At 46.2% G+C, this 14,670-nt stretch overlaps 1 protein-coding gene across 1 annotated transcript in view; it reads right to left on the reverse strand.

The window, feature by feature from the left end:
• PIP5K1B (phosphatidylinositol-4-phosphate 5-kinase type 1 beta) overlaps positions 1–14,670 on the reverse strand; it is a 185,407-nt gene that overhangs the window by 135,637 nt on the left and 35,100 nt on the right. Inside the window, exon 2 of the mRNA XM_040449410.1 lies at positions 1,400–1,530. Within this exon, the coding sequence (XP_040305344.1) occupies positions 1,400–1,530 (131 nt within the window). The remainder of the gene's footprint in view (positions 1–1,399; positions 1,531–14,670) is intronic.

The raw sequence follows: 14,670 nt of genomic DNA on the forward strand, positions 1-14,670 counted from the left end.
AAGCTAGCACGAGACTTAACACATTTTAACTTATTTGCTTTCTTTTGGTAAAGAATACGTAACAGAAGCCTTACCGTTTAAACCACCTGTAAGTGGTCAGTGGCACCGCGTGTATTCACATAGATACGCAACTGTCTCCACCATCCGCCCCAGATTTATTTGTTGAACGGATTTCCCCCCCAAAACACGATCGAGTTGGAGGTGACCTGTACGGTCAACCGGGGTGTTTTTGACACCACCTATGGTGTCAAACGGGCGGGATTCTCCTAAGTTTTCTGGAGGAGAGCTAAGTTGAAGGCCTCACGGAGGAAGAGCTATGCAACTGAACCCAGATATGAGGCCCAACTGCGGGCCCCCAGCCCGTCTTGTGAATGACAGGCCGCAAAATCCTGGCATCAGCTGTTGCTTCTCAGATGCCCTCTTTTTCTTTTTCTTTTAATTTTTTTTGTTTAAACTTTGGAAGATGTGTTTATTTATTTATTTATTTTTCAATATATGAAGTTTATTGTCAAATTGGTTTCCATACAACACCCAGTGCTCATCCCAAAAGGTGCCCTCCTCAATACCCATCACCCACCCACCCCTCCCTCCCACCCCCCATCAACCCTCAGTTTGTTCTCAGTTTTTAAGAGTCTCTTATGCTTTGGCTCTCTCCCACTCTAACCTCTTTTTTTTTTTTTTTCCTTCCCCTCCCCCATGGGTTCCTGTTAAGTTTTTCAGGATCCACCTAAGAGTGAAACCATACGGTATCTGTCTTTCTCTGTATGGCTTATTCCACTTAGCATCACACTCTCCAGTTCCATCCCCGTTGCTACAAAGGGCCATATTTCATTCTTTCTCATTGCCACGTAGTACTCCATTGTGTATATAAACCACAATTTCTTTATCCATTCATCAGTTGATGGACATTTAGGCTCTTTCCACCATTTGGCTATTAATGAAAGTGCTGGTGTAAACATTGGGGTACAAGTGCCCCTATGCATCAGCCCTCCTGTATCCCTTGGGTCAATTCCTAGCAGTGCTATTGCTGGGTCTTAGGGTAGATCTATTTTTAATTTTTGAGGAACCTCCACACTGTTTTCCAGAGCGGATGCCCTCTTTTTCTAATGCAACGCAGACATTACTCTGAGTACTGCACTCCTTCCCATCGAATCTCAAATCTTCATACAATCTTCCAGGCGTCACCATCATTACATAGAACCTACTTACCGTCTCCCTATAAAAATAAACGCAACCCACGTGGCACAAGGGAAAGTGACAATCCTTGGTGCTGCTTCTGGGCCTGTTAAAGACCCAACGCGTGCATGTACCCATTCACTGGTAGGAAAGTCTTCAATGTGGAGAGGTCACCAGGAAGGTTCTTTAGCATGGAAATCCTCACAAAGAGAAATGTTCTTACCTGGGTAGGAACACACTTTCCACCACGTAAAAGTCTTGCATGAGAACATCTCTATCCGGCTTGGAAGTGAGATTACCCACGGTGTATCCTATCCCCAGCTGAATAGCACCTTTGATAGCAGATGATGCAGTCTGCAAAGAAAACAAGGGTCTCAGGGTCAGCCTCAATAGTCAGGGCCTTGTTCAAAGTCACAAGCAGCAGAAACAGGAAAAGGGGGTTAGATTTTCTTTCTTGTTCCTCAACTGTGTGGAAGCTGGGTTTGGAAACAGGACGGGTTCCTTCTTTTGACGGTGAGCCTATTAAGGACCCTTCTTGGTATGAAATTATTCTTGTGGTAGTATTTCCTACAAATATTTCTAAGGTCAAATTACAGTCCCAAATCTCCACCTTTCTGTTAGTAAGAGCTTAGAAATTTGGTAGGATGCTTTCAACACATGGTATTCTAATTTGTACCAAAAAAGAAATGGTATAGTCACATTTTTTAAAAATCTGAAGTTCTATAACACACCTACGGATCAGGAAGTGTATTTGCTTATCTAGTTTGAGAGAGAGAGAGAGAGCGCGTGAGAGAGCGTGCGCATGCACGCAAGTGGGGGAGAGGGGCAGAGGAAGATACAGAGAATCCCAAGCAGGCTCTAGGCTCAGCATAGAGCTGGATGCGGGGCTTGATCCCTTGACCCTGGGATCATGGTCTAAGCCAAAACCAAGAGTTGGATGCTCAACCCACTGAGCCACGCAGGTGGCCCCCTCAAGAGGAGTACTTTATCTTCATGAGAAATGAGACAGCAAAAAGTAACTTGAGTCTTCGGATAAAATTTAATTTGGAAATTGCTTACTAGTTTTGCCATGAATCCACAATCACAATTTCCTACACTGACCTGTGTAGGAATAATGTATATGCATTATTGGGGAATAATGTATATACATATATGTGTACACATACATACACATACGTGTGTGTGTGTGTGTGTCATTTTAGCCAATAAAATAGGAGAAATAGCAAAGTAACTCAATTTAGGAAAATTAGAAGGCATGCTCTTTTTTTTTTTAATCTTTTAAATGTTTGTTTATTTTTGGGAGAGAGAGGGAGAGGGGCAGAATGAGAGGGAGACACAGAATCCGAAGCAGGCTCCAGGCTCTGAGCTGTCAGCACCGAGCCCAATGCGGGGCTCGAACTCACGGACCGCGAGATCACGACCTGAGCTGAAGCTGGGCACTTAACAGCCAGCCAGCCAGGCGCCCCAGAAGGCATGCTTCTCAATGTTTGTGCAAGTGTGGCCATTTCAGGTGAAGTCACCAAGTGATTACTGGGGACCTAGCCCTGTGCTCGCAGTGGTTTGTCTGGGGTTCAGCCTCAGGTGACTGTGGATCACGGCACTTTGGCTAGAGGACACCAGTGTTGGGGGTAGGGTGGAAAGGATATACGACCTAGCTTGGTTCTGTATGTCCTTTGCTTGTGATCACAGAACCGCATCCAAATAGGTTTAAAGCGTCTGCGAGCTGTATGCATACAGCCAGTTTTGAAGCCTTTAAGAAGGGATTATCTCCACGATTCAGGAAATCTGAGGATCAAGGATCAAACCAGAGGCCAGGATCGATCCGAGCTGCTCAGTCACTTCCACTCTACGACTCTACGAACCCTTCCCCACGGAGTCATCATTTGGTGGCTTGTTCACCCCGCTGCAAATATGATATCCCCCCTAGTCTGAGCACAACTCCCTGCCCTCCTTCCTAGAGGAGGCAGAGAGTGGCTCGGTGTTTTTCTTCTTCCACATGCCTCTTCAAGATTCCAGGGCAGCAAGATGGCGAAAGACTGGAACTCAAGCCCCCAGGGCAACTAGGCTTCAAAAACAAAAAAGTTTGCTATCTTCATTCTCGCTCCCCGAGTTCTGCAATGCCACCAACTGGCATCAGTGACCTTTTGTACCAACAGCTCTGACTTCGGAAGACTGAAATGGATTTTCTTCACTTTAACCTCACACACAAATTCAAAAGGCATTTCTATCCATCACTCAGAGCAGTATGGCCCAAGATATGACATCAGCACTCTCCAGAGGACCCGACACCCCGACGTGTTCTGTTCCAGAACTATCAACAGAGTCCTGTGCTCTCAAAGCGCTCGTCCCTCCCCACCCCTGACTGCTACCCGGAACTCTCGGTATTTCTGCTTAATTCAGTCCTGTAGTCCTTCTGGGGCCGGGACACCTGTCATACAGATGAGGGAGTATAACCAATGGTTTCTTGACCACCCTCCTCCTCGAACCCCAACTACAGAAGGTGGTCAAAGCAGCAGAAGTCTATACCTGGTGTTTTCAAACTTTAGGAAGCATGAGAATCACGGAGATACTTCAAAGAGATGAAGGCAAAACTGCAGAGATAGGAAAAGCAGCAACGGTTGCCAGGGGTTGGGAGAAGACAGGGGGAACACAGAGGGTTTTCGGGGCAGGGAAAACACCTTTTATGATACTGTAATGATGGCTACATGCCGTGACACAGGTATCTAAGCCCACAGAACACACATAACGAGCGAGCCATGATGTCAACTATGGACTCCACGTGATAAGGTAGGTTCATCCATTGTAACAAACCCAACCCTGTGGGGGAGGATGTTGATAGTGGGAGGCAGAGAGCATGTGGGAAATCGCTGAACCTTCTCAATGCTTCTGTTAACCTACAACTACTCTAAAAAAAAAAACAGTCTTAAAAAAACAGTCAATGGGCATGGCCAACCCAAGCCAAAATCAAGAGCAGACCGATGGGTTGCATCTCCAGACTTTCTGATTCTGAAGGTCTGGGGTGAGGCTCAAGAATTCGCCCTTGCTCTAAGGAACACTGGACAAATCGTTCTCCGATGGCATGAGAGTAAATTTTGAATCCTCAAAGGAATAAGATTCAGGAAAGGGCTCTGTTGACGTCTGTTTAGTTAAACCAAAAAACAGACTTGTGATGCTATTACCTTCCTTTCTGCCTCCTTAAAATTCAAGTGCTCTGATGGGAGACATAACAGAAATGGTAACAAAAGTTCGTATTTTTTCGATCAACACTTCGCGCCTGGAACTTGACGCACAAGGATAATAATTGTAATGACAATCTGTCGTAATCGTAGCGCAGACATACAGAGCATTCACTGAGTGGCAGGCACTCTTCTGAGTGCTTTTATCCTCACACAGCTAGTGACGAGGTGCAAGTGGAACTCACACGTGGGGAGTCCAAGTTATAAGCAACTACACTGTCACCTATCAGGTCAAAATCCCTGATTTTGCCCTTTTTACAGGTGGGGATTTAAGGCGCAGCGAGGTTAAGTGACTTGTCCCACTCCCATCGCTAGCATATGGCACTCTGGCTGCAAAGCCCACGATGCTTCCACATCTGTTTTTTCATCCCCATCCCCACTCCCAAAATGAGCCTGGGATGCAAGTCTGAAGTTCCCTCTTAAGCTAGCTGTTTAACTTCAGCAGAGGAAGGAGTTCTGTGGAAGCCATTCCTTTTAATAAGCTAGGGCTGAAATATTTTATTTGCTTCTAATCACACCCAACCATGAGTCAACCTAAGAAAAGCTGTAAACCGCTTGGTAAACCAGTATAAATACGGGTCAATGTCACCTGTTAATGTCACCACCAGCAACGGGTGGTGGGGGGGTGTGTGTGGTATTTTGCTGCCAAGGGAGGGATGAAGTCTTGAGGTTTCCTTCTCCCCACCTCCACGTAACATCCGATGCTTTGGCACCCATGCATTTGTAGAGAATTCAAAAGCATCTTGCCCACTTCCTGGGAATGTCTGTGTTCACTGGGGCATGTGGTTTCTTGAGTCACCAGCAGTAAAGGCGCCACCCAGTACCTCAAGTTCTCCCAGCGGGCAGCAGTCACGGCAGGCGGATGGGCCGTGCTGTCGTATTTTCTAACACGGCCACGCGTAAGATGTGCTTTAAAACTGTAAAACTGAAATGCTACCTGGAGTGTCTCTGGTTAGCAGATTAGTAAACCATGATGGTGACAAAGAACCCGTGTATAGGGCTAGTGGTTCCTCTTGGACGACCAGCACATTCCTTCCCTGCAAACTGCGCGCCATAAGCCCTTCTTCGGTCCTTCGGGATTCCAGCCAACAGACCGGCGACCCAGAAACAAGTCCGTGGCTCCACACACACTCAGCCTCTCCAGTGTTCTCTGTAGGACTCGGCTGATGCTCTCACAGCACTAGGACATGACCATTTTCCCTTCGAGCTCCACCAGGGACCTTTGACTCCTTTAGAACATGTAGCTCTAGATTTCGGAACACCGCGAAACAGAGCCTATTTTTAATTCAGGACTTTGCATGGGCTAAGGGGAGGCAACACGTTGCCTGGATACCAGAACAACCTCTAAAGCTTTGCATAGTCAGAAAAAAGAACCACGGAAGACCGCGAAAGCAAACCACTGACACTTCCATAGCTCCTCTTTCCTAACCCACTCTTGCGCAGGGCTGACGAGAATCCTAATGGGAAAACGAACGTCAGCTCTGGGTTTGTGTGACAGGTTCGAGTTTTCAAAGTGCTATCTTTTAATGTTTGATCCTCACGATTGTTTTGCAGGTAGGGAGGGCTTATAAAGCCCATTTGACAGCTAAAGACAGTGTGGGTCTGGGAAATTAACCGGGTCTCAGTCCCTTGGCTAGGGTGTGGGAGAGCCAGGAATGATGCTCTGGTCTCTGAAGGCGCCTGGTTCAGCACTCCACCATCTTCCACTATCTTACGAGCCTGAATTTTTCTGCTGGAGACGATCTGATCTGACTGAAGCCGGAAAGTCCTCCCACGATGAGATAATCATGGTGGTAAGTAACAATCTGACAACATCTATGGAAACCCTACCACCAGGGAAGCAATGATCCTGACGACAGTAAGATTTAACTGACGTGACACTGGTTACGGGAGACTGCTTCCTCCAGCACATTGTCTATGAAACCGGATCACTTAACGTGCCATCTGGTATCAGTGGCTTGAAAAGGAAGTACGAAAACATTTCATGTCAACAGCACTTTCTCCTCCAAGGTGTTCCGATGAACTAATTACGGGATTAGAGCCAATATAGATGATGCCAGAGTGATTTTTGTCAAAAGTACAGATCTCATCATGTCACCACCTTGTGCAAAACCCTCTAATGGGTTCCTGGTGTCCTCACTATAGGATTAAGTCCAAACCCTTTAGCTTGACAGAGAACCCTGTCTTACAGTATTACTCCTTCCTGACCTCCATGGACTCCTGCATCTTGATATAAAAAGAGATTCTCACACTCCCAAACAGACAGACAGACAGACACACACACACACACACACACACACACACACACACACACACACACAATGCTTTGAGCAAGCTGACCTTACAGGTCCACGAAGCCCTAAAACTCTAAATGACATTTGCTGGTCAGGCGCATTCTTCCCAAGGAAGGGGTCCAACGTGTTCTCTTTTTTCAGAATGTGTTTTTCCAAAACCACACAGAGATCTAGAGAGTCTAATTCTAAACTTTTTTTTAATGTTTGTTTTGAGAGGTAGAGTACGAGCAAGGGAGGGGCAGACACAGACGGAGACACAGAATCCGTCTGAAAAGGGGCTCGAACTCACAAACCTCACAATCATGACCCAAGCCGCAGTCGGATGCTCAATCGACTGAGCCACCCAGGCCCCTAGAGAGTCTAATTCTAAATTAGAGATGTTCACTGCCAAGGGGCCTTAGACTGGGCCATGAAAAAACAGCTCAGCGACACCTCTTCACAGCGAGAGGTGGGAATCCTTGTCCGACAGGGAGAACCCCTACCTCCAGGTCCGTGTTCCCCACATCTCTGAACCTATACTCAAGAACAGAGGCACAGGCTTCTTTGCCCCAGTGGTAGAATTAAAGGGAAAGAAAGTAGGAAATATTGCATGAAACGAGCTGTAGGAGTACAGAAATGGGATGGTTTATGGGTGGGCAACCTAAAGCCTTCTGAACGGGAGAGGGGGGCACTCTCATCTTCCACTTGTTCAAACCAATGCTCCAGTCCCTCTGTGTGTTAGGTTTCTACTGCTGCTGTAGCAAATTACCACAAATGAGTGTGCTCAACACAAACTTATCATCATACAGTTCCGTAGGTCACAAGTCCTAAAATCAAGGTGCTGGTAGGGTTGCGTTCCTTCTGGAAGCTCAGGGGAAAATCCGTTGCCTTGCCTTTCCGAGCCTCTCGAAGCCGCCCACAGTCATTGACTTGGGGCCTCTTCGTCTTCAGAGACGGCAGCATCTTCAACTCTCTCTCTCTCTCTGGCCTCAGCTCTTGTCACATTGCCTTCGTGGACTCTGAACCTCCTGCCTCCTTGTCATAAGGCCCTGCCAGGAGAGTACAGGAGGATCTTTCCATCTCAAGATCTTTAACCAAATCCCATCTGGGAAGTCCTTTTTCCACGTAAGCTAACGAATGCACACAGTGTAGGGATTGGGACATAGCCAACTGTGAGGGCGCCATGATTCTGCAGATCATACTCCAGTTCAGGGCTGATTTCCAGCATTTTCTCTGGGGTTGCCCCAGGTAAAGAGAAGAGCTCCCCTCGAATGCCATTCAGTCAGATGCTGTTCATTCATTTAACAGAGATCTGAGAACTTTCTGTGAGCCAGGCACCGGTGCTGGGGAAAGAAGCACAATGTTCTTGCTCTCATGGGAGCTTCTGGTCTGGTGGGGGAGACAGACATTAGGCAAAGACTCACACACATAATGACAAGAGCAGTCAGGGATATAAACAAGAGGGTGATGTCACTGAGGCCAACAGGGTGGAGGTCAATTTGGAAAGGTGGAGTTAGGAGAGGCATCCCTGAGGAACGGTACACACGCAGAGACTTGAAAGGTAAGAAGGGCCAGTCAGCAGGTCCTGTCGACAAGGGCTGGCTGGGGGCCCCCCACATGCCAGGTGCTCTTCTACAAATGGGGATACAGAAGTGGCCTGGCCAGGGTCCTGGCCCTTAAGGAACTCTGAGAGTCCCACTAGGAGGTCAAGGGAACAGATTTCCAGGCAGCAGTTCAGGGACCCGAAAGCAAACCATGGCAAATACACAGCAGTGGGCCCCATGGAAAGTGTGAGAACTAGAGGCTGGAAGGACCCTGGCCTCAGATCTGGGCCTTACAGGCCATGATAAGGGTTGTGTGTGTGTGTGTGTGTGTGTGTGTGTGTGTGTGTGTTGACAAGGAACAGCTTTCTAATTTTAAAAGGATCGCTCTGGCTGCTGGGTAGATGGAAAGGAGTTAGGGGGCTGCTGTAGTGGCTCAAAGAGATGTGGACGGCTTAAGGAGGGTGATAGACACGATGGACAGGAGAGATGAATGGGAGAGATATTTTGGAAGGAGTTAAGACTTGCCATGAGCAAAGTCCTGAAACATCCGGGTGGTTCTCTGGAGCAACTGAGAGGACGGAGTTTGCTCGGCTGAGGTGGGGAGACTGAGGAGAACATATTTTGGGGCGGAAGATCAAATGTTCCATTTGAGATGCCAATGAGACACCCAGTCAGAGATGTTAAGATGTAAGTCAGGAGCTCAGAAGAGAGGTTTGGGCTGAAAATTTGAATAAGTGTTTTCCACATATAAATGGCATTGGGGGTTGACAGAGGAGTATTCTAGAAGGACCTGGAGCTTGGTGAAACATTTAGGGAGAAGACAGAAAGGAGAACCATTCGCAGTGACATAGGAGTAATGGCAGGAGTAGGAAGAAAATAAGAAAACATGGCTTTCAAGAAACCAGAGAAGAGAATTTGAAGAAACAAGTGACCTGAGTCTCAACCAAGTGATCCTTTTATTTGGTAATATGAATACAACTTGGTGGGATCTCGAAAGCTATGGGTTAAATTCTCTAATCTTTTCTCTCGTTATCATTGATTCGTAAGTCCAACTCTGCATCTAGAATATTTGACAAAATTAAGTTTATTTATTTGAGAGAGACAGAGAGAACGTGTGCACACGCACACAAAGGAAGGGCAGAGAGAGGAAGAGAGAGAATCCCAAGCAGGCTCCATGCTTTCAGCACAGAACCCGACATGGGGCTTGACCCCATGAACCGTGAGATCATGACTGGAAAAGAAATCAGGAGTCAGACACTCAACCAACTGAACCACCCAGGTGTCCCTAAACCATATTTTTAAAATGTGTTTTTAGGCAACCGACGGAATAGGAAAAGATATTTGAAAATGATAAATCAGATAAAGAGCTAGTATCCAAAATCTATAAAGACCTTACCAAACTCAACACCTGAAAAACAAATGATCCAGTGAAGAAATGGGCAGAAAACATGAATAGTCACTTTTTCAAAGAAGACATCCAGATGGCCAAAGACACATGAACAGATGCTCAACATGACTCATCATCAGGGAAATACAAATCAAAGCCACAGCGAGATACCACCTCACAAGGGTCAGAGTGGCTAAAATGAACAAATCAGGAGACTGGTTTGGGAAAGGGAAAAAATAGTTACAAACAGAGAGGGAGGGAGGCAAAACACAAAAGACTCTTAAATACAGAGAACAAACGGGGTGGATGGGGGGGGCGTGAGGGAGAGGGGAAAGTGGGTGATGGGCATTGAGGAGGGCACTTGTTGGGATGAGCACTGGGTATCGTATGTAAGTCAGTGTGACAATAAATTATATTAAAAAAATAAAAATAAAATGCGCTTTTAACTTAGAAAAATATTACGTTAAAAAGGCAGGATGCAAGTTACATATAATCAAGTTTGAAAAAGATAACCTCACAACTGTAGATATACACATCCACAAAGGAAAAAAGGACAGGAAGGAAATACTATATATCAAACTGTAGGATTACCTCTGGGTGGTTGAATGATAGGTGATTTCTACTTCCAACTCATGTACTTCGTGAATTTTCTAAGTTTTTTTGTTATATGTGGGAAAAGAAAAGTCTTTCAATCAAGGAACTGCTACCATGTTTACAAATACCTTTTGAGGCATGAATTGAAATATATGCGCGCGCGCGCGCACACACACACACACACACGTACGTTGGAATTTCTCATTTTTTAATTTCATTTTCTTTTAGTCCAGGCCCTAATGCTAGAACCCCACATAACTGCTACACTCTTAGGAAACATAACCATTACCAACCTTGTTTTTGTCTCCCATGGTTTCTCTAAATTTATTCTAGGGTTACATCTTCCCCTGCCCAAGGTTAGATCTATGACTCTTCTGGCACTTACCAGAAGCAAGGGTCCCTCTGTTCGTCAGATAACCAAAAAAGGTCTCATGTCAGTATTTGGTCTAGTCCACTTAGTAACACAAACCTTAAATATACTTTCTGTAGCCATCTCTCTTCCCCCAGCTGGTCTGGCACAAGCTGGCTGCCAGCGGTGGGAAGGGTTGGGGGGGGGGCTTCTCTTTTCTTTAAAACAAAAATTTTTTTTTAACATTTATTCATTTTTGAGAAGGAGACAGGGCTCAAGTCGGGGAGGGGCAGAGAGAGAGGGAGACAAAGCATCGGAAGCAGGCTCCAGGCTCCGAGCTGTCAGCACAGAGCCCGATGTGGGCTCGAACCCACAGACCGCGAGATCATGACCTGAGCCGGAGCCGGACGTTCAACCGATTGAGGCACCCGGGCGCCCCATGGGGGGCTTCTCTTTTCTGACTGATTGTTGGAGGGGGCAGGAAGGTCTTGCTTGAAGAGCTGGAGGACATCCCAGGTACGTAAAAGGCTTGCTAGGTATCTCTCTCTCTTTCTCTGTGGCGTGCTTGCCTAGGATCTGCAGTTACGCCCTCCCATGGTGCTTATGTCCTCAACTTTAGCGGGGAGAGCACACCTCCTCTGGCTGATAGTTCCCCCAGGTCCTCACTCGACCGGGCTCAGAGATGACCACACATCAGCTTTATCACTGGCTCAGTGCCCTCAACTGGTTACATATCATTTATCCTGAAACTCCTCGTACACTCCCTAAGGGCCTTCTCTTTGCTTGGCTACCATGAGAGCTGACCCCACGATTCTCTCGTTCTTCTAATTTCCCAGGAAGTACTACAGTCGATCGTATCCCCCAGGCTCCAGGGAACACACACCATACTCTTCAGTGTTCTCACCAAAGCCCCCTGCCCTGGGCTACAGATGATGGGCAGATCCTCACCTGACACTCTGCGTTTTGAGAGTTACTCACAACCACAACTCTCTCCAAATTCCTTTTCCGTCTCCGCATCTCAAAGTGGACCAGCCAAGCTCTTTAATAGAGCGGGGTGATCACTAAACAGGTCTTAGACAACCTCCCTCCTCAAGTTCTTCGTGGCGGGACGGCATGTGACCTTGGACTGTGATTAAAAGGCCACCATCCCTTCAGCTTCTCCTGGCCTCGACCGAACCACGGGTCCTGCTGACAACACGGGTTTTGGTCATGGGTGCATCAACTGATTGCTCACTGTGTCCCATTAGACCCACCACCTGACTGTCGGATTCATCCTTCTGAGGCTTTATAACAACAACAGCAAACACTACCCACCTCCCAGCATTAAAAACCTTCACTGTTTTGTTTTTTTCTGGACTACTTATAGAAATGCATCTAAATTTCTTGATGGGCTTGCAGGACTTTCCACAATCTAGTTCCTGTTCATTCTAACTATGCTAATAATAATTTAAAAATCCCCCATCGCTAACGTCTGTAAAAAACGCATCCCTGAAATTTAGTGTCTTAGTGCAACACAACTTTATTTCTTAATCAGGAAGAATCCACTGTGGGTGTCCCTGATCGGTGTTCCGCTTTCCCCTGCTGGGCGGTGTCCTGTATCACTGTGGCTCTGACATCCCCTAGGGTCTCAATGTCCTACAAACCCAGCGGGCTGATTGTGGAGAATCAGGAATGGTGAAGGAACACCCACTTCCTACCGCCGTTGCCACGAGTCCCAGAGCAGACTGCATACCCCAGGTCTGCTCCCCAATCCTTCCGCACCCTACTCTGTGTCCTGGCACACTCCCCGTGCGGCTACATTCGAGGGCTTCCCAGCCTTGTCTTCCAGTTGGATTTGGCCAATGGGACACATCCACAGAAGAATATGGGATGTTTGTAAATGATGTTTACTCCCTTCTTTCCTTCCTATGGTGGGGTGTGGGGAGGGAGTGGGAGGTTGGACTTAGACTGCTATGTCCTGAAAGTTATAGTTCCTTTCTTGTGAGCCTCCCCAGAGAACTCCTATTTGGGGTTCTAGAAACTGTACCCTTCTCTAACCACTCAGGCCTAAGGCAGACAACGAGGTAAGTTCTGGCCTCGAGATACCATGCTGTCCCTTGTAGTCTCCTTGTACTCTTCCCCCACACTTTTGCCAACAGTGCCTTCCCTAAATGCTCTTCGAATTACCGATCTGAATGTATTGTCATCCATTCACCGTCCAGACCCTCCAGGTAAAGACCCACTTAGAGTCCATCAGCAAGGATCAATCACACGGCCTCACCAAGATATGAGGAAGTCTGGCTATGGAAGAGGGACCACAAGTTCGGGGGGACAGCTTGCTGTCCTGGCCACACTAGAGATCCGAGTGCCTCTCCACAAACCTAGGTGGGTCTCCATGCCTTCAATGTTGACTTTCTCCATTCTCCATTTGGCTTCCTACCTACGCTCCTAGGCCCGCTTCTAACACCATTCTCCCCACCCAGTCCCTGTTCATACAACAGCCAGACCCGTTGGTTCCCTTATCCCAGTAAGTGTGGCTTCATAAATGACTTTTGGGGTATTCTGTTACTTTCATGGTTGGCAACTACTTTTCTGATAAAATTTCTGCAGCCATCTACATTTTCAAAAAGAAGAATGCTGGAGATACTGAGTAAGAATAATTATATCCTCCGCTGTGCCTGTACAGACCTTCTAGGTCGTGAAACTGGCTCATAACAAGGTCGTTTTGACATACTGGGCACTAAGCGACCTTGGAAGAAGCCCCAGACAGATTTGCTTTATATTTAACTTTCTCTTATTACTAAGCAGCCTTTTAACAAAAATCCCTGTGTATCCACTTATCTGAAGGAAGATGTGATTCTCTAAACATGCGAGAAAAGGCAGAACAAAGAAAAGGCGTTTCACGATTTCTTTCCGATGATCTCTATCTTATTTATATTCCTGGCAGTGAAATATTCTCTCATTGGAATGGAATAGCATATTAAGCAAACACTTCTCACGAATAGAAAAATACTGTACTCTTAAGGTATTCAGCAGTGGTAAATTATACGCACTTAACTGCCCTTAAAAGAGATATGCCATCAACTGCAGATGAGATTTTTGATTTAGGATAGGACAGCATTATGAATGTTGCCAGAGTAATCCTTTCAAAATATTAGTGTATGCTGAGACATGCATCATAAACGTGGCACAGTATAATATCCTTAACACTGGACACACCAGGGAACAAAGTCTGTATATTCAAATAAAAATAAATAGAAATATTATTTGATAAAAACTACAAATTTAGATTCAAAAAATAAAAACAAAAAAGGATTAATTTTTCACCTCCTGAGAATCAACCAAAATCAAGTTTCACCTAGTCTTATAGTATTATATTTCCTGTAAGGGAGTTGTTGATTTTTTTTTCAAGTTTATTTATTTATTTTGAGAGAGAGAGAGAGAGAGAGAGAGAGAGAAAGGAAAGAGTGTGTGGGGGAGGGGCAAAGAGAGAGGAAGAGAGAGAATCCCAAGCAGGCTCCACGCTGCCAGCGGGAAGCCCAACACAGGACTTGAACCCACGGACCGTGAGATCGTAATTTGAGTCAAAATCGAAAGTCGGATGTTCAACCAACGGAGCCACCCAGGCGCCCTAGGAATTGTTGATTTTAAAGGGAAATTATTTCGCTGGCGCTAAGCACTGTTTGGGGAGGAACAACACAATACTAATGACAGATGTTGCTAACTGTCTGCATTATCTATCTGTCCCTCTTATTTAGCAGTTGTTCTCAATGAGGGCTGATTTCATGCTCCAAGGGACACCTGTCAGTGTCTGGAGACAGTTTTGGTTGTCATACTTAGGAGGTGCCACTGACATCAACTGGGCAGGCCAGGGATGCCGCTAACACCCTACACCACACAGCACAGCCCCCTCGACAAAGACTTACCCAGCTCCTAATGTCAAGAGTGCCAATGTCAAGAGACCCTATTATACAGTAAGAGAAACTTTAATTGGGTATTTTGCCTGGTTTCTCTTGCAACTAGGTGTAGTCAGGTGACTAATTTCCGACTAGTGAGAGGAAATGATGTGGCCAGCTCGCAGGTCACACTTTTTTTTGTTTTTTTTTTTTAATGTTTATTTTTGAGAGAGAGA

This window comes from Herpailurus yagouaroundi, unplaced genomic scaffold (genome assembly GCF_014898765.1).
Source record: "Herpailurus yagouaroundi ecotype Mexico unplaced genomic scaffold, PumYag 199, whole genome shotgun sequence".
NCBI lineage: Eukaryota > Metazoa > Chordata > Mammalia > Carnivora > Felidae > Herpailurus > Herpailurus yagouaroundi.